Raw genomic sequence first — 21,340 nt, 5'->3', positions numbered from 1 at the left:
TAATAAGTATATGATTAGTACGGTCTTCCAGAGAGCACACTCCCTCCCTCCCATGGCCATTTCCTCCCCACCAATGCCCATCCCCCATGCTCAGCAGAACGGCTGCCATGTGGCCACTGGTCAGACAGAAGTCACCCCTTCCATCACCTTCTATGACACTCAGCCTGACGACCCCATCCATGACACACTTCCAGGGACAAACTCAGGGCTTCCTACCTTTCCTGGCTGGTTAATGTCACCTCTTTCTCTCCCATTGAGAAAAAAACATTGGATTGCAAATGAGTGAGAGGGATACCGTCTTCCATAAAAAAAAATTAAGTGCATGATTTGCAAGCTTTAGTTTACAAACAATTATAATATCAATTGTAGTTGCACCTGGTCTCATACCTGCTTATTGTATTTATAATTATATGTGGTCACTACTCACAGTACATTATGAAATCAAGATCGAATCAGTGCCCTCCAAACTATTCTGGTGTAAGTGCTGAGTCTCGTCCTGGCTGGTAACACTCTTTCTGCTGGTTCAGGCCCTGGCTTGGCATCCTGCTCCCCTTGTCTCAGAGTTATAGTGAGGTAGATAAGGATGGAGTAAGGAGAGGACAAAAGGCCCTAGGATTGGGGCCCAGGCCATCCTGAAGGTGTGTCTACACTGACCCTTTTAGGAACCACAGACAGGGCCGCTGCGAAAGAGGCAGAAAGACAGTTTCTTAAGTGTTTGATGGTGAGGGTCCTGGACAGGGCCACACTGGGGTATATGAGCCCCGGTTTGGCTAACAACCTGGTACCCCTTCAAAGGGATAGCATTGAAACGTCTGTTCACATTTATTCAGAAGAGAGGCTGAGTGTTGTTCTGAGCTCGAGATGCGGAGACACAAGTGGCAGCTCGATTTCACCTTGCCCCAGGCAGTGCAGCTCTGATGCTAAAGTTCCTAACTTCTCTGAAGCAAAGCAAAAGCCCACATGCACTTCATATGGCTTGGATATAAATTTTATGCTATGTGTATCTTACCATATTTAAAGATCTTTTTTTTTTTTAGTTTAAGAATTCCTGCAGTTACTGATACACCCCACCCTTAGAAAGCAGCATATCCACAGGCCATTGTTACTGCTACGTGCCCCTCGTCAGGTGTCACTGTCCTTTCTCAGCAGCTCCCACGCAGGTGAGTCCTCTTCTGGAGGGGAGATCTGGTCCATACCATGACCTGCATCTCCTTCCCTGGTTGTCGAAACGACTGCAGGTCTCACAGACAGAGCCCAGGTCACTACCCTGCTGCCTAGTTCCCTGCTTTACCTCTGGGCCTGAAAAAGCCGTCAGCTGAAAACTACCTGCCTCACCTGATGTCATAGAAAACTCCAGGGTTGGATGCTTTCCATTAGAGTAAGGATTGCTGTACTCAACAGAGTCTTAAAATTGAGATACTGTTGGACAGCGTAACATAGCAAGTCGATACCTTCCCAATGGGGTGGTGAAGTCTGGGGATGGCAGAGCGTGGAAGGAGACAGGAAACATGAAGAAAGGAGAAAAGCACCAAGGGAGAAGGGCAGGGGGAGCCAGGGTGAACTCCAGAAGGAGTTCCGAGTTAGTCTGAGGCCACTGAAGACCAGGAACCCAGGAATAACTATGTTTGAGGGTCAAGGGGAAAGTGAACTAGGGATTTAAATAAACCAAAGCTTGATTTATTTAAATAAACCAAAGCTCAGGCTGCAGAGTTTAGCCGCCTTCCGCCTGCCCTGCAACTTTCCAACACGAAGTCTGGGTGACTCATGGTAAGTTGGCAAGAGACTGGAAAGGTCGTGTGGACCATCCCGCTTCTGATGAAAATAAAAGAAATAACACAGCCATCTCTTTCTCTAGCTAAATGGCTTCATACGTCTCAGCTTATTTAGCAACTGAAGAAGAGGGAACCATACGGTGCTTCCCCCGAGGTACTGATCTCAGAAGACAGTTTAAAGATGATATTGAAAACTGAGTTATCCCAAACATAGCTGAACGACATCTCGCAATAGTGCTTTTGCATCTCTTCCTAAGTATTTGTAACAATTCAAAATTGCATTTCTTGGCTAGAACAGCACAACCGCAAATGCTCCCCAGAAATCCCATCAGTGGTCTCGTACAAAAGCAGAAATAGTGATTTCTCTGAAGGTGAGGGAAAAAAATGGAAGTGTCACCAGGAATTTACGAAGCATCTTTATGTCTTTTTCCTGAACTGTGACTGCTCTTTGTCTCTGGCCTCTGCCTTCCCTCTTTGGTGGCTTTGTGTCTTCTTGAAAGGGTTACAGTTCTGTGAACCAGGCAGAAATGTTTTTCCTTTCTGCCAAAATCAGATCTCCAGTAACTGGCAAGTCTTAATTTGCTATTTAGTGTATGTAGCCAAAGACAATTTTACAGGACTCCCATAGGAGTTTCCTTTTGTTTCCTTTCTTCCCCTGTCACCTTCTTGTTTTAACCAACACACCGGAGCCCTGGTTTTCTTCTTGCCCTTGATCCACAACCCCACACACTGAGCCAGGGGTGCCTACCTTGCCCAGGCCGGGGGTGTCCTTCACCTTGTTGACAGCCCTCAGCAGACAGGGTGGGGCTGGGGGAGGGGAGGTCTGCAGAATGCCACTGAAGCTGGTGGCAAAGAGAGGTGTCTCGGCAACCGAAGAAGTAGAAGGTCGATGTTTCTTCTTTTTAGAAGACAGATTTAACTTCTGGGCAGCTCTGGAGGGAAAAATGCAGAAAAGGAACAATAAGGGGAAAAGTGTGGTACAGTCAGATGTGCTAGGTTGACTTTGTTTTCTTTCATTTAAAGCACTTCCTAGGTCTTCTTGAGGCTTAATAGTCCTCTCTCCATCCTCCGTGTGCCCTGTAGCAGCCCCGTGCTACAACACAATGAACTAAAGGAGCTACCCAATCATGTCTACAGCAGAAAGAAAGCCATAAAACTACCTGGTTCTGCAATCGAGGTTTACAAAGAATTGTCTGTTATGCACAAACACTCAACTTAAGCATGAATGAAGCTGGTCATCTTTGGGGATAAACAGCCCCTATTAGGTTAATCACTCCATAACTTCTCTAGTATAAACTCAAGTGGGAGAGATCTTATGAGTTACTTAGAAATTCTAACACCTTGTAAAACCCAAACCAGTCTGATGAAGAGCCACGTGGTGAGCTGTCAAGGTGTGTTCTGTACACGCTCATGGAAGAAAAACACACGCCCCCGTGCAATGGGGAAAAATAAATCAAACATCACACCAAATCAGGAGAAACTGCAGCCAGGGTGTTATGTTGAAGGCTCAGACTTCACGCTGCTCATGTGGAGAACAGGCTTATTTTCCGGAGCGGTCTTTCACTACAAAATGCAATTCATTTTTTAATTGGGTTGTTTGTTTTTTTGGTGTTGAGTTGAGTTTTTTATAAATTTTGGATATTAACCCCTTATCAGACGTAACATTGACAAATATATTTTCCCATTTTGTACACCTGAAACTAATTTAAAAAAATGCAATTCACGTTCAAGTGTGGGGGTAAGAAGATCACAGCCAACAAAGGTGACACTGAGGGTACAAACAGGACAGGCAGGAGTGGGGGAGGTGGCCTCATCACTAATACATTGGTTGTTCGCATCACATCTCCCCTCATTCAAATGTTCTGTAACATTCAAAATACGATAATCTTATTATGGAGAAGAAGGGAAAAACAAGGCAAGAAAAATATGAGACAAAAGCATCTCACAGACCACCATATACTCAGTTCTGGATTAATTCTCAGTGCTTTCACATTATACTTATTCGAAGAATTCCAGTTTCCTTGTCAAAGGCCACTAAACACTCGAGCGGCTGCTTAAAACAACTAGACAACCATGACTTGATTCTCCAGATCAAAACCTCATACTCCATCCAGTGAGCTCACCAATTACATAATAGGTCACAGGAGAGGCAGGTGGAAAAGACAAAATCAGCACCATTTGCACCTTCTTGCCCCTCGTCCCGCATCATAATGACGTGGAAAAGTTAGTCTTAATTTTGTATCAGTAATTATCATGCTTTTGACAAATTCTCTGAGCTACAAAATTGCCGCGCACAAATACAGCAAATGGAAATACCATTTCAAAGCTTAATTTTTCCTCAGCCATGAAACTGAAAATTGATTTCACAAGCGTGAAATACAGAGAAAGGAGATACATGAGGAATAACAGATTTTGATGGAATGATACCCCCCACCCCCCGCCCCGTCCCCAGTCTCAATCCCATGTGCCCCCTTCAGGGAACTCTGCAGTCACTCAATCGAAGGCAGAGGAAAAGGAAAAGCGCCAGAGGGAGACTTCCATAATGCTTCTTTTGCCAATCAGTGAAAAGAAAAATAGTAGGAATGATTCTGTTTTTCATGATCTCATTGCCTGATACTTTCTATCTAAAATTAAAGGTGAAGCATTATTGGTCAATGATGAGTCTGGCGCTTCTCTTGGCAGTTTCCATTTCTCTTTGAGACGCTTTCCCTGAACAGACAGCGACTCGTCCATGTGGGTACATCAGCACCGCATTCTTCCGACACCCAACCCTTTGCTCAGCGACCCCTCACTGATGTCAAGCCAGGCTGCCTATGTCTTGGAGAGTCAGGAAGAAGGGGGAAGCTGGTGACCTGAAAGATGGTATTTCTCAATTTATGTTAGGGTTCTATTGTCCAGTGGCTAAAGGATGGGGGGGGGGTTACTGTGGTTCCCACTCCCCCACCAGTTGGGACTCCCAGTCCAAATGGGGAGACAGAGAGAAGAGTGGAGGAGGAGGAGGGGGTGCTACTAAAAGGCACCTTAGAAGAGGTAGTGGCCTGTTGGCCTTTTTCTTTTTTTTAATCTCTACCACCCATGTCCACATACACCCCACACATGGACCCTGTGGAAGAAGACAGCCAGAGTCCGTGAAATTAAAGCATATGAAGGACATACCCAAGGACATCACTTCTCTCTCTCTCTCTCTCTCTCTCTCTCTCTCTCTCTCCTCTCCTCTCCTCTCCTCTCCTCTCCTCTCCTCTCCTCTCCTCTCCTCTCCTCTCCTCCAGCACCAACTTTCACTCTGTAGTAGGTCATTCCCAATGTCATACAAACAGGCTGGTATTTCTGCCATCTTAAAAACTAAAACACAAATCCTTCTCTTGATTCTTCTTCCCCAGCCAGCCACTGTCACGTTTCCTTGCTCATCCTTGCAGGAAACTTAATGAAAATGTTCTGTATACTTGCTACCGTGTTTTCGTGAAAATAAGACCTAGCCAGACAATCAGCTCTAATGCGTCTTTTGGAGCAAAAATTAATATAAGACTCGGTATTATATATCATATCATATATCATATCATATCATATCATATCATATATTATATTAAAGATCCAGTCTAATATCATATTAAAATAAGACCAGGTCTTATATTAATTTTTGCTCCAAGACACATTAGAGCTCATAGTCCAGCTAGATCTTATTTTCGGGGAAACGTGGTAGCTCCAATTCCTATCTTTTCATTCCCTATAAAGCTCATTCCCATGAAGTGATCGACCCACTGTTCTTCTGAAACTGTTCTCGTCAAGGCCACCGATGACCCCTGGCCGCTAAATGTGATGGTCCTCAGCCCTGTCTTACTTGACCTATTAGAACACTGCGTAATCCTTGCTCCCTGTCATACTGTCTGCTTTACATTTCCAGGACATTCCTGGACATTCCTTTCTGGTTTCCTCTGCTGGTTTCTTCTCTTCTCCCCAACCTCCCAGGAGTGGGGTTCCCTTAAGCCTCAGTCCTCGGTCCCCCTTACTTCTACACTCAATTTCTTGCTATTTTCTTCCCGGATCACATTTTCAATAGCACTGTTATGCCTTGACTCCTAACTTTTTATTTCCAGCTTAGACCTCTTTCTGAAACTCTATTTATTTTTCCAACTCCCTCTTCAACAATTCCACTTGGGTGTCTAATAGCAATCTCAAACTTTCATCTCTAAAATCAAATTCCTAATCATTTCCTGAAAAACTAAATGCCCTCAGCCTTCCTTCTTTCAGAAAATGGCAATTCCATCCTATTATTGTCAAGCCTCAATTTCTGCATAGTAAGATACAGCAAAAATAGTACCTACTATTAGGCTTTATAGAATTTTAATGAAAATTAAATAAGAGTACATGTAAAGGGGTTACCACACAGGAAGAACTTAATGCATGGTACTTCGAAGGAATACAGTGGTTAGTAGTGGAGCCCAGACTCAGTCTAGTGTATGTGCCAGTATTGTGCCATATCTCTGAACAGGTAGCAAAACAAGCAGGTGAAATGTAAGGGGTTTATAAAAACCACTAGCGATGGGTCTGCTTCATGAAATAGTCAGGGCATATCCGGGTTAAGTATGCATGCATTTGGAAAAATCAGATAACTTCCAAAATCTCATTCCAGGCAGAGATTCTGGAATGATCCTGGAATCTCTATGCCATTTAGGGAAGCCTCTGTTGGCCTCAATGCAGTAAAACACTGATGGAGAGGGTTATTTTGAAAATCCATTTAAAAATGATTTTCTTCTTAAAGCATGTCTAGAAACTAAACATACCAAGAGAATTCCAGAATTTAGAAATTAATGGAAATCACATTTTATAGCCACATATTCCATAAGATTTTATTTTAATTTCCACAGCATCATAATCAGCTGTTTTATCTCTTTTTTTATATGTTCCAATTTCGTGGAAGTCAGCAGCTTCTGCTCTTTTTATATAGTACTTTAATGACATGCAGATAGGAGAAGGTTAAGGTCCAGAAATCATTCATGTATAATTGTATTATTCAGTGACATAAAGAAATAATTAAAAAGGTAAAGGCTTTTGGGCTGGAAGTGTATTTTGTGTAATTAATGCTTTATGTTCTTTCTTCATAGGGAGAAAAACAAATGAGTGCATTATTTTTATAAGATTTCCAACAATAAGAAATTAATCTAAAATGCTATCATAAGCAATATTTACTTGTCTCCTTCTCACCACAGATTGCATCACATATTTCCTAAAGCTATTCATCCCAGCGTACATCTTTAAATATCCATGAGCTTCATTTAATTCTCTGTGCCTTCTTTCAAGAAAAAAATAGTCTCTCTAGCAGGAAGAAATTAATATTTACTGAACACCTATAAAGAAAGTGGCACCATGCTAAGCATTATCAGGCTGTGAGAAGAGCGATGGTGTGAACTTGGCAAAAATTTAAACCTTGAGCTCAATTCTTCCCTCTGGCTTCTACCCTTCTCTCTTTGCTCATCTCGTGCAGGAGACAAGCATCCTAACACATCAATATGATGATATATGAATTCAAGAATCTGTTTAGAATTGAGATGACCTTCACATAGGATGGTGACTTGTTTTCATTAGCCAGATCTAAAAACAAAAACAACTACAACAAAATGAGGTAAATAATTATCTGGTGAATTTTATTGGTTTTGGTGGGAGAAAGTCTTAGATCTCAGTTATATAGATTGGAGGGAAACTTACGGAGATTTTCTGACTTATTTTTTTTTAATTTTCTTATTTTATTTATTTTTATTTTTTTATTTTTTTATTTTATTTGACCTTTGATTTTCAGAACTGTGGGGGTGTTTAAATGGACAGCCCCCCAGTCTAAGTACATCTCATGAGAATTAAATTGGGGTCTACCAACCTTAGTGTCTAGGGATTACCAAAATATCAACCTAACAGTCTTCTAAGAGTTATTAGTTTCATGAAGAATAGAACTTCCCTTAGGGAACAGGCAGAAATATCAGGCAGTAAAGTCTTTTTCTTTTCTTTTTTAAAGGATTCTCTATCCTTTTAAAAATTCTATGCACCATGTGTTGCTAACCACATCCTGAGAGCATTTCTTCTGGTCTGAGGAGGGAGGTGTTCAAATGGGGGATGCTCAGATAGGTGGATAAAAGGTTTATAAAAATTAAGAGGTCATTCAAGCTCAACAAATTGGACCCAGGCAATTGATTGGTGAGATAGCAACTGAAAAACTGCTCAAGAGGAAGGCAGGGTGAGGCCCTCAGAACTCAGGAGACCACATCTGCTGCACAGAAAGGGTCTTGACCCAGGAGGGAGGCGGGAGTGGTAGAATCTCCGCTGTCAGCATGTAAGAGACAAGCCAAGCTGCAATTTAATGTGACAATGGCTGGGGCTGCATTCGGCTCCAATGGCTTATGTGCCATTATAAAACATTTCAATGCTCTGAGGATTAAGACTCTCTGATAATGAGCAATGACATGACAGATCACAGTAGCTCCCAGGAAATCCATGGGGTCTATGACGCAGGGGTAGAAGAAAATAAACCAGATTATACATAAGGAGGACATGTGACAAGAACCAGTGGTCTGAGGCAAGCTTCTGGAAAGAGTTAAGATCTCCATCTACGTGTGAAAAAACACCAGTTATGCTTCATCTTGAATTAACACCTACTTAGAAGTATTCTGGCACTGCCGTGGAGCATATTAGTCATTTCAGAGACTCTCCAAACAGGGAATAAGAGTATCCTCCTTCACCTTTCCATTTTCTAATTGGCTGTCACCGAGGTCATTTCCATGTCCCCAGAGACTGAAAGCATATGGGTCTTGGGGTTTTTCTGATTTTTATGTAAATGATCCATTTCATTAGTGCAGGAAAATAATTCATGACACAACTTCAAATAAAAATGTTTACTGCTAGGAGGCAAAACATGGCTGACCATCAACCTCAAACAATATTGTGTTAAAACACGACGGCCAGGCAGTTATAATTTGAAAATGGATTGATTTTTGCAACTTAATGTACCGCATGAACCCATAGTGGTAATTGCTATGAATTTCCCCTTATTCTTCTCTTAAAAATGTACCCACTCTTCACGGGCTTGTACAAGTTGCCCTCACCAGCTATTTCAGGGACCATCATCCTTTCCCCTGAAGACATACAGCAATTCATCTTGAGAGTATCTATCTTAGGTTTTAACACATAACGAGATGCTGCTTTGCCATGTGGTCTTTCCCTTCCGTAGGTTATTAGTGTTGCGTCCATCACAGCATTATTAACTCATTGAAGGTCAATACCATGTGTTTCCTTTCTTCTGTAGCTCCCAGACCAGCCCCAGGGCTTTGTGCCTTATTGACGGGCTGGTGTATCACTCAGCACTTCCTAACCAATCTGGCCTTTGGATCTACACCAACAAACGCCACCTCCCCAGGTTAAGTAGTCTGCAGTTCTACATAATGCTTAGGGCTTGGGATGTTTTCCTCTTCCTAAAGTACTTTCCACACATCATCACATCCATCCTCACTCAGCCCTCTGAGGCAAGCAGAGAAGGTATTTGTGCAGCAAAGTACAGACTTAAATAAAATGAAGGCTCAGAAGTTACCTGATTTTAACCAAAGTCACACGACTGGTGATTTTCATAGTTGAGATTAGGATTCAAGTTTTCTGTTTTCTAGACCCAGGGTCTTTGCAGTACATCATGCTATTATGCAATTTGCTAAATAAAAGCAGTTATTTTATTTCATTGGGGCAAATAAAACCAAATGATAATCACTTGTCTAATAACGAAGACAAAAAAAGCAGTTACATATTTTTGTATGTAACTCAAATCAAATCATATATAAGCATTTACCAATTACTGATCCAGTTGCTTAGCAACCTACCTGCATATCATAGGGGAAAAATGTCTCCGCTGAGTGAGTTAGGTCATGCCCAGAATTAGGACGTGAAAGGAAAATTATATGAAAATGGCTTCTCTATTCCTACAATCCCGACCCAGGGTGAGTCCGTGCATGATGATAACAACAACCCAACAACTATCACCACCACACAACACGGTTACATCCCAGCTCATGCCTCTCCCTCACAGACTCAAAAAGAATTCTGGAAGCTGCTTAGAATGCATTTCAGTGCTCTGGAAACTCAATAAATCAATCACTCTATCAATCGATCAATCAATGTTTATTAAATGACAACTATACACAAAAGAACTATGTGATCCAGAGGCTAAACACATCACTAATGTCACCTTTGCATCACCCAGCAATTGCTATGTGTTCAAGAGTCGACTCCCATATTGCACAGTGAGAAGAACCCACACCTCCCAATGTTACTGATAACGTCATATTGGCTCCCCAGCAGCAGAGATGGAAAGCTGGGAGAAGCCTTTGATGCACGGCAGGTAAACCCACTACCCAGCTAAAGAGCTTCACCATCAGGCTGGAGCTAAAAGCTTTTCCTGAACTGTGCTATCTGCGGAGCACTCCTTTCACTCAGGTCTGGAGGCACAAAAAATGGTAAAAAGCAGTATTTGAAAACCGTACTGTTGATGGGTGTTACTAATCCACTTAGGTCTGGGTTTTTTTTACAGCCAGAGTGAGAATAGTAAGGGTAAATGAAACAGTGACTCAACGCAAAAATTGTGGGAGAAAAAGGAGCCCATTCATAAACAAACTAATTCTTTTTCTACAGCAGTTATTCAAAGCGAAAGCTTCTTTGCTGAAGGCCAGGTACCTAGGAAGGTGTTTGCTGAGCCAAGCTCCTTGTGTGAAAATAGAAACGCTTCTATCTGCCCAAATAACGCCGATGATTCATAGAAGAATTAGCCATCGGCATGGAAAGCTGAGCAGGACTACAAAGCGTGGATGTGGTGCTTCCTGGACGTGGACTTTTGGGTTTTAGAAACACCACATACACACTCTGTCAGTGGCAGAGTCGATGCCTTGCGGGGTCCCTGTGTCTCCAGAGCTCAGAGGGCAGCAAGCGGCCTCCGCCTCCGGCTCTGATGGGTGCCCGTGCTGTTGTCTTTCCGGTGCTGTGGTTCCTCTGGGCTCAGGTAAGCTGCTCTGGGATTTGGAACATTTTCAGAAAGTCTCTTCTACTTGTCTTGCCAGGAGTACAGCCCTGCCAGCTCATTATACAGCAGCTGCTTAGTCCTCTGCTGTCCCTGACCCCCCGCTCACCTCTGGCCACCTGGCAGTAGGACATGACACTGCGACTGATCTTCCTGGCTTCCTTTATTATTCCGTGTGACAGGGACTCTGATGGAGCACCGTCACCAAGGGGGCTGGGCCCAGGGCCCAAGAGAAGGTTGGGGACCTCTGCTCTAATGAACTTAATTTTGTCTAGAACCTGACAGGTTGGTGCCACACTCTGTCGGCAGCCTGGGGACAGGTGGACTGCCTTATTACACTTTTCTATTTCTGTACATCCAGCAAACCCAGTGAGTCAACACATTCCAGGTGAAGACCCGGCGGAAAACTCCTAGAAAGAGGGACGTTCTCTTTCTGAGACTAGATGACTTCAGCAACGGCCTGAACTTGCTTCCAGCCTCAGCAATCTTTCCCGTTGTAAGAGAGAGCGTCTCCACTTTTTCAAAAACATTGGAAAATGGAATAAAGCCCAATTTACTTTCAATTCACGCATAATAGAAAAGTCTAAAGGAACATAGTGCTGATGTAGAAACTGCCTTTGATGCCATGTGACATACGCGTTAGCTCGTGACTCCATAGTTATTAGCTTCTTATTACAACTGCATTGTTATTTCTCTCCACACAGACCTACAACACTATCCTTCCTTACTCCCTGCTGTCCTGGAGGGGTGGGCTCCCACCTGCCCAACACACTCGTGACAACTGGATTATCAGGGAGGCAAAATGCATAATAAACACAGAAGTCTGGAGGTGCGCCTTTAGGGCACTTTGCTTGAAGTGTGTTGAGGAGACGGCCTGGATAGTGCCAGGTGAGGAGAAAGCTGAGGGTGGCACACTGCCTGTACCTGTGGGACAGTCTTGCCTGCTATCTGACCTGGTGCCAGTGGCCATGCACCTGGGTTTGACGACCTAGCCACATCTGTGCCCCCGTTCTCCCTGCTTTTGTTCCTGTTATGTAGGCAGTGCCGAGGCCTGGGGCTGGGTCTTCCCAGCCTCCTAACCTGGCTTCCGGATCACTTGCATCTGGGCTGCTGCTTATAGGCCTTCCGCTCCAGCCTTGATGGATCTCGCGGACTTTCTTCCTTATTTGCACGTAGGTCCCCACACATGTTTTCCTGTTATAACAGACCTAGTCATCAGTCCCTCTGACCAAACGTAGCTGGTCTGCAGATTGTTATGTCCCTGGCCGGATCTGCCCAGACCACGCCTGCTTAGTACCAGGAAAGCAAGGCAGCTGGGCCTGCTCCAGAGTCATACATTGGGCTCAATACACAAGTGAAAAGAATTGTGAACACCTATGACACCAGACCCAAGTCAAGGCGAATGCAATTTAAAAATCCATCCCAAACTAGATATATATGATTTTGGTTCATTGTCATTCCTGGTATCTTTCATAAACATCAATTATTGAGAACTGGCTACCCTTATTGAATGGAATTGACGAAACCATGCCACTACAACCCAGCTGTTTCAATTGCCTATAAATATAGACAGAGAAAAAGATAATCATAGACTAATTAAAGCTCATTTCTTATGGACCACCAGTGCCTGGTTTTTCTGCTCAGAAACGATTGTCCATAATACATGTACATATAAACCTTCCACAGTTCAAGGACTATCCAACTAAAATTAAGATTCTTTCAAGGAATAAGCATATTCCAGATAATTTGATTTCAAGAATCTAATGAATCTAATGTTCTTTTCATTACATCATGCTGCCTTTTAGATGCCAACTCTAGTAGTTTCTAGTTAAATCATTTATATATATGCTAATGTAATGTTAAAAGGAAGAAACTGCATGATGTACCATGAACACAGAGTCCATTTAAAAGCCAAAGGTGACCACTATTTCCCTTGGAGTTTTCCATAATATTTGTCTTAGCCTTTTGGTAGATAATTATCTTGAAAAGCATAAGAAACTGAAAAGCAATTGCGTTGTTCACTTTTAACGTCTTTATATTGTAAGAAACGCTGCAATATTCTCACTTTCCCCATGTTTTGATCATGTGAAATTAAAAACTGACGTGAAATTACACACTTCAGATATAAGTTGTTGCTTGAAGCAGCAAATTGCTATCAAGGTGTGATAGCTAGAAATGGGCAGCGTTTGCAGAGAAAATAAAGCCTTTAATCCCTAACTCTTTACTCAATACCTGTAGCTCTTTCAGAGCAAAGCTAATTAATTGTCAATGTGAGGTGACACGCTCTGTCGTTTGGGGGCTTCTTGGTTAATTAAATTTGAATATAACCATTGGTTTCGTTTGCTAAAGGAAGTCATTTCTTTTTCCCCCTTTAACGTCAATATTTCTTTTTAACAAATTATTTACTAATAGTTGAAATCTGAAGAAATACTTAGTTATTTGAAAGAACAACAATTTGCATGGCGTCTCTGCTTTGCACGATATGAACCGGACACAGCAGTGGCCCAGAATACCTGCCCCTGACTCGGCTGCAAGGCCGGACTGCCCTGGATCCAGGAAGTTGAAATGCTGGTACCTCAGCAGCCCCACTAGAGGGAGAGGTAGAAACTCACATCCCCTTTCCTATCTACTCTCCTGCCAAGTCACTTGGGATGGAGTCTGCAGATCACTGAAAACCATGGCAAATGCACACGGCAATAAAGTGCACTCGTCACGGTCATGTTCAAAAGCTCCGAAGCAGAGGAAAGAAGGCAGCTTCTGTTTTCAATAAAGTAGAGAAGCGATCTCCACGGAGCAGACAGTACAGATGAGAGATTACTCCAAGCAAAATAACTTGTGAAAGGAGAAAGGCTCTATAGGAATCCCGGCCTATTGAGACTAAACAGACAATTCCTTTTGTGACTTTGCATCAGAGCTGCGACAAAGACCTGTAACTTACTTTTTGTTGCACATACTTGCCTTTTTATTTCTGTAGTTGGGGGTCAGTTATGCTATGAAGTAGCATGGGAAGGGGGCAGGAGGTAGAGGTAGGTCTGGGGTGCCCTAGACCTGCCTAGAGGTAGGTTTCCATTGACAGGGCATGAACTTGACCCCTAAGAATGGACTCCCTCCGCACCTCCCATTCCCCTGTTAAGATTATTCTAATGCTGTGCCACAAGTTTTTGGGGTGTGTGTGTGTGTAGTATGTGGAGGGAGGGCGAAAGCAGGAAGAATAATAAAGAAAATAAAAATAAGACGATAACTCAGTGGATTTCTCTCAAGTAATTCATCTCTCTCAACTAAAGGCTTTATTGCATTCTTCATAGTTTCTTTCTTGTCTTGCAGTTAATAAGTATTTTTGAAAAGAATTATCAAATGATTAAACACTGATATAAAGAAAAGAAATTACTTTGAAAAAAACTGCAGGCAATAGGGACATTTATCAAAATAAGGTGAAGGGTTAGTTTAAATTTCCTGGTTAACTTCATAAAAATAAAATCTTCAGCTATGTTAAACTGAACATTCAACTAACGTTTACTTTAGAGGGCATTTTATTTTTAGGTAGGTGAAATCTACAATAGGTAAAATTAATTTTTTTATGCTGTGGCTCCTCTTAGCTATTAGAATCCTGAGTTAAATGATTCCCATTTTTGCAGAATTTGGAGGATGATTACATTATTTTAAGTAGTCAATAGGTATAAAGTGCTACCTCAACTTTACTAACAGATTGTTAATTACAACTATAGTTTTCTAACTCTGAATCGGTGGCTAAGAATAAACTTCCCAGGTCTGATATTATTATAAGGAAAAGATTAGTTCTGTGCTGATAAAGCTCCTAGGAACGGATCGTGTGAAAAGAAGAAAGAGTCTGCTGTCCAGATGAGGGTGTTGTCCACCTGTGGTTGTGAATATAGTCACATGAAGTTGGACAGAAGGTAATTCATGTTACATAATCAATCAAGCACAATCAATCATCTTCTGCTCGTGTGGATTCCCACGTTTATACAACAGATACACATCTACAAATTGCTTGTAATTTGGGTTGTTATAAATTGAATCTTATTCCACATTGATTTCTATTAAAATTTCAGACACATTTTACCTTCATGAATGATATTCAATTGAGAGTGGCTACAAACGCTTTATCTTTAAATCTCTGTGTTTCCCTTCTACTCTGTCAAACAAATCACTAATACCAACCGATGCAAAGAGTCGCTCAATGCTGTATTTAAAAATGCACAGAAGTGCATTTTTACCAAGAAATGGGTCAGAAATACATAAGATTTTTCTTTTTGAAAAAAGCCTCCACAGACGGAAACCACTGATTCTAAAGATAGACAGTCTTGGTTTAGATCTTCGTATTTGGATATGAAAAATATTTGGTTTAGGTTTTCAGACTGGAGAGTCTTCAGCATGAAGATGGCAACTGGGGTTATAAGAACAGATGAGATGGCCCCAGGAGGCACAGAGTAGAATGAGAGCAGAAAGTGGCCCGTGATAGAACCATGAGAACCACAGCATTTCATAAGTGATGGAAAAAGAGGAGACAGCAAAGGAGACTAAAAAGGAGCAGCCAGAGAGTGAGGGGAAAGATGGAACGAGTGGTCAACAATGTTAAGGGTGATGAAGAAACCAAAAAAGACAAAGAATGAAGGGCGTGTTGGATTAGAATGAGTAAGGTCATCATTGACCTTGAACAGAATCAGAGGACAGGTGGAGTACATTTCAAAGGGCTAATGAAGTAAAAATAAGGAGGTCTACACTATTGTTTCAAAAACTTAAACTATAAAAGACAAGAAAAAAGATAAAACATTCTATTTGCAAGCCTGTAGCTAAACGCCTTGTACTGAGTTATGATGCTATGGTATGCCTTTGTTTTTATAGAGGTGGATATGAATGCATCCATAAAAAACATTTCTGTAGCTAATAAAGATTAAAGAAGATGTAGTTCATCTTTTTGTCCAGGCATTTATTTATTTACATTATTCAACAGATACTAACCGAGCACCTACTATTTATAGATTACTATGCTATTACCCAATGTTCCCTAAATAAGAATCCATTAAAAAAAAAAAAGGGCAGAAAGACTAGGAGTCTCCAGACAAATCCCATGTGTCAATTTATAGGGTGAGGATAATATAACCCGATATAAAAATACACAGGCTTTGGAATCAGAGCAACTTGGTTCAAATCCTGGCTTTGCCATTTCCTTGAATGTGTGTGAAAATTATGACACCCACTGCAAGAATCTGTTCTGAAGATAAAGGGCATACGTATGGAAACTGACCGTGAGAATGATCTGCACACATTAAGAGCTAACACACGCCTTTTTTCTTTCTTTCTTTTCATTCCTTTCTGATACGTTTGCCTTAGTTTCAATAAAATGCAGAACCTAATTAATGTCCAAATGCAACAACCAACTTGGCCCAGGAACTGGAATCTCTCTCTCTCTTTCTTCTTCTAACTGGTTTCCAGTACATATTTTAAAATCTAATTTATTTTATAAATATTTAATTTTGTAAGTCATTCAAGTCATTCATTTTGGGAAACTGATAAGGTATAAACCCCTTTAAATGTTATATATAACTATTCTGCTATTTCTTGGTCTTCTAGGTGATTTTCTCTCATACTTTTATCAAAGTTGCTAAGAGGAGCTCACACCCAATGTCATACTATATAATAATATTGTATTAGTCAATTCTAATAGTTCTTTTAAAGTTAGTTCAGTTAGGTGGATCAAAATTAGTTAGGTGTTGTTGTGATTCTAGATGATTACATGACAAATATTCTAACTCAGCCTAGACTAGAAAATTCCTTGGGTGCTTTCAGGCCTATGCTTTCAACAGGCCTCAAGGAGTCTACAACACAATGTGGGTGGAGGAAAGAGTTATGTAAAGGAAGGCCTGTGATTCAATACATGCTTCAGCAAACATTTATTTAGTGTTATAGTACTTTAGTATCTCAGAGTTCCTTCAAGAGGCAGAAAAGAAAAATACTCAAGAGGGTAGTCTATGGAGCCAAATGATCTAGGCTGCAATCTTTCTGCCACTCAGAGCTCTGTGACTCTGGTCAAGCTCCTTAACTTTTCTGTGTCACAGATTTCTCAGCTGTAAAACAGGATATAAGAGCAGCTACCTCCTGGAGTTCCTGGCCCAACAGTAAATACCCAGTACATTTTTCTTTTTTTTTCTTTTTTTACAATTATTTGTTCTAATTAAATATTCATATGAAAGCTGTATCCTAAATGTTTCTTTTCAGAGATTCTTTCCCATAAGCTTCTAAAACGATGGACCACAGAAAGCAAGGAGAGAGAGATGCCTTTGCTTTCAGCCCTGCTGTCACCTTCTGAGGCAATTCTGAATACTGCCCACCAGGGCTTATCAATATTGCAATGGCCGTGTGATATTGACTCTGATGTCTTTCGGGTCCCGGGCATCTTGACTATGAGTTTTGGTTGTACTGTTGGCTGGGGGGGGCCTTATTAATAGCCAAGAAAGGTCAGAAAAAAGGACGTTCTCAGTTTGAGTTGATAAATTGGGGTCTTCTGCAGCTTTAAATCAGATGTCAGGGAAATTTCCATCAGTGCAGTTGCTTTGGCCTGAAAACCACCAGCTGAAACTAGATTCTTATGTCAACTGTGTGTCTGCAGCCTTTGTGTGCTGGAGGCAATTACTTCGTTGGTTGTTGCTCTTCTGACAGTGTGTCCTCATGCCAGAATGACCAGGGGCAGGGTAACTGATTATCATCTTCACTAAGGCACTTTATGCCATGTCCTGGGGCGCTCAGAGAGCATGTGTGCAAAATAAATAAATACGCAAAACCAAAACGCTGTGGTAAGCAAACTAACACAGTTTAGCTTCAACTGGCCCACACTTTAAGTAGGGTGTACACAGTATCACTTTTCTTAATGCATTGGAAATAAGTTGTGTGTGATGCACAAAGGCTGACGGAACCTGATTGCCATGTGTGTCATACCAGCCAGGCACCTGGCAGTGTGGTCCCCGGTCAAGAAGGGAGTGGGCCAAAAGTGTAACTTGGTACTGCCTCTTACAATGCGCTGTGATTATTTGTGTCTTCCTCACAGGACAGAGAGCCCATAAAGTCAGGGGCCATGTCTACCTTTCCTACAATTATGTTCCCAGCATCGCCTGTCTGGAGAGAGCATGGATGGTTGGATGGACAACTGGCCCCGAGTCACTGAGGCTGAAGAAGAAAGTCTGGGTGCACATCTTCGTGACTGGGTCAGCTCAATGGTGCTCGTAGGCTTCCCATCAATAACAGAGTTTGCAAACACTGGTCCAGGTGGAGGTGAGTTTTATTTCAGGATTCCTCCAGCCCGGAGGTTCTGCAAGGCTACGCTTTGGGGCATATTGGATATGTTGAAGTTTCTAAATAGTTTCCAAAACAAGTCTGTCAAGTTATAGTAACAGGTTTTTCATCGTCTACGGGGTAGATGATTCTTTTTTAGTTTGTAGGGGGGCTAAAATCAGATGCTTTGTATTGCTTTTTAAAGGGTGCAGCACCGTCTAGCGTGAGAGTTCCCCAGATCCACGGACCTTTGCGTCCCTGCCTCCTCACTCATTCTACACTGTTCCCAAGGGAAGGCACATAGTCAGAGCTGGTTCTTAGTATCTCCTGCTCAGATCTAAGCCTTGCGATGAGGGCATGGGATTCTGTTTGTTTTATTTATTGCCAAGAGTAGTGACTGATACACTACTGGATGCTCAAAACATCTTAACTAAAACAAATGTGACCGTGTTAAGTCTGAGTTAATATAGCAAATTCTCTAGTTCAGGCATAGTCATCCATTTCACTTGGAAGTAATTTTCCATTTCTGAACTTTAACAGATCTCTTTCATTCTATTTTAAAAACAACTTTCCATTTATATTCTTTACTACATGTCTTACCTCCTTATAAAACTGTAAGCTCCTGGAGGGTACAGCCAGTATCTCATTTAAGTAGGTCCTCCATAAACACTTGTAGAATGTATGAGTGAATGAATAAACAGATTTTTGGGGGGGTTGTTTTTAAGGTTTGCTGGCTTCTTAAATGATGATAATCCATAAAATATTTGTGGTGTCGGGTTGTGTGGGCTATGTTCATAAAACACATATAATTGTTGAGTCCATTATAATTATTTGCCACATCATCATTAGCCTGTACCCAACATTTGTGTTCCCAAGCCTTTAGAGGAGGGACGTTTTGAAGTTGCCTGCTGAAGCAAATATTCTCACTGAGTTCTCCACAAGGCAAAAGGCTGTAGACTTCTGCTTTATAAGGTTAATTCCAAAAGTCAATTTGATTAGGTGATTCTTTTTTCCATTTGCGACATTTAGAAAAGAAACCATTTGCTGCCAGACGAGAAGGGGAGGGGTCTTTTTCTTTCCTCCAGAGGGGGTTCAAAGTCTATATTTCCTCAGCTTACCCCTGGGGTAGTTCTTAGGATGAGAACGATGCTTTTAGATACTGCTCACATTTATTGCCAAGAATAGTGCCTGCTACACAGTAGGTCCTCAACAAACACTTGTAGAATGCATGAGTGAATGAATAAACAGAGTGCATTAAAAATCTTTGATTTAAAAAATAGATATATAATTATCAAAATTACATTTTGAAGGTCGATGATGTTTCTGTACTTGAACAATATGTTGTTATTAGGCTATCAACAAATGACAATTCAACAATTCATTTTTATCTTGCTCTGCTTTCCCCCAGCATTAAAACATGGGTTAAACCAAACACTTAATTTTACCTAACATTTTTCTCTTGCTGGATGCTCAAAACATCTTAACTAAAACAAATGTGACCGTGTTAAGTCTGAGTTAATACAGCATATTCTCTAGTTCAGGCATAGTCATCCATTTCACTTGGAAGTAATTTTCCATTTCTGAACTTTAACAGATCTCTTTCATCGTATTTTAAAAATAACTTTCCATTTATATTCTTTACTACATGTCTTACCTCCTTATAAAACTGTAAGCTCCTGGAGGGTACAGCCAATATCTCATTTAAATATTTATCCTACATGTTGCAAGGTCTTTATGAATAGTTGTTGAATGAAAAAAAAAAAAAAATGGATGCACAAATGGACCTAAGAGTGTGGCAGCTCCCATCAACTCTGCTTCCAGACTTTGGCACGTTTTCCGTACCCAGAATGCCATTTTTCCAAGATTTGAAAGTCAAAATCTATGATCCCTAAACACTGTCCCAGCTCTAAAATGCAATTACTTCTGTAAGTTTTGACTTACTATTAAAAGCATCCAAAAATACTATTCCACCCTTCTTTGGTATTCTAGAAGGCTCCTTTAGTATCCTTTCCCATTATCATGAATTTTGGGTGTGCACCTACAACTGGTTAACAGAATCTTGGCAGAAAGAGTGTTTACTACCAGTGTAAAAAGACTGAATTAATTACTTGCACGTTGCTATAAAATTCTGTGCTTTTACTACAGATCACTTTCCAGGGATTTCTTCTGAATTTTCAAGTGAAATCAAATTGTTTGGACTCAGTGTCCTGGTCTCTGTCCTGAATAAGCTCTCCCTCTCCAAGCAATGATTTTTCAGAGATGTACATGCAGAGAAAATGAGTTAACAAGTAGTCTAAGATGACCCACCCATTCAGCCACAGAACCAATGTTCTAAACCCAGGTGGGTTCCTTTCCTACATCCTCTACCTTGTTCTTGACCCATGGTCTACTGTTTCTAATGAGCTGTGAAAATGTGACATGACGTTGAATCTTATCTGATATAATTGATTATTCTTCATCATCATACCATCCTATGTAATGTGATCTATTACTAATCATTGACTGTTTTGAGAATCTGAAAAATATTTAGTATTACTCCTCATGCAATCTGAATGTGATTACATGACGCTATGCTTCTGTGCATAAATAGAGACTCATGGCAACTCCTCTGTCTAAAATGTTCTCCCTTCCCAGCTCCCTTCCTACTCATCCTTCGAGACCCGGGTCTACTACATGTAACACCTTCCCCACCAACCAAAGGAGAATTTATTCTTTTCTCCCATATGTTCTGATAGTATTTTGCTAATAGAGCTACTCTGGGGCTTATCAGAGTATTACAGTAGGATTAATTTGTGTCATAACCATTCCTTTCCTTCTTTCACTTTGAATCCTAAAAAAACCTTACAAAGTGCCTGTAACATATTAGACACTCAACAAATGTTTGTGTCCCAAATACCTGCTTCCTGCCTTAATTGGATCTGCAGGCCTATATTTTACAATTTGATATATAGTAAACTGCCTATTTGATTTTCATTAAGCCACCAGTTGTAAACATAATACCACAGAGATAGAAATCTGGACAGATTTAGTCACGGTGGCCAAAAGCTCAATGCTGGCGACTGACTATTTTTCCTATCTCCATTTATACGTTCATATTCAACCCAAGTCCACACTGCAAAATTTTTGCCTACACTTAGTAATCAACATACCAAGAGAGAAAGCCCCCTGATGGTGGGGTGGGGGCGAAAGCAGCAGCCATGGAGAACAGCCAGAGATCTTTAAGGAGCAATAAGCCACCCCT

The 21,340-nt window shown here is 41.2% G+C and overlaps 1 protein-coding gene across 2 annotated transcripts in view; it reads right to left on the bottom strand.

The window, feature by feature from the left end:
* Window positions 1–21,340, bottom strand: part of KIF26B (kinesin family member 26B) — a 406,845-nt gene that overhangs the window by 110,396 nt on the left and 275,109 nt on the right. For both annotated transcript variants that reach the window (XM_019730870.3, XM_019730871.3), the window contains one exon: window positions 2,521–2,704. In XM_019730870.3, coding sequence (XP_019586429.3) covers window positions 2,521–2,704 — 184 coding nt within the window. The remainder of the gene's footprint in view (window positions 1–2,520; window positions 2,705–21,340) is intronic.

This window comes from Rhinolophus sinicus, chromosome 6 (genome assembly GCF_057876585.1).
Source record: "Rhinolophus sinicus isolate RSI-liver-muscle chromosome 6, RSI-T2T, whole genome shotgun sequence".
In the NCBI taxonomy this organism is placed as follows: domain Eukaryota; kingdom Metazoa; phylum Chordata; class Mammalia; order Chiroptera; family Rhinolophidae; genus Rhinolophus; species Rhinolophus sinicus.
Note: the sequence above shows the minus strand (reverse complement) of the source record. Positions and strands in the feature narration are given on the sequence as shown.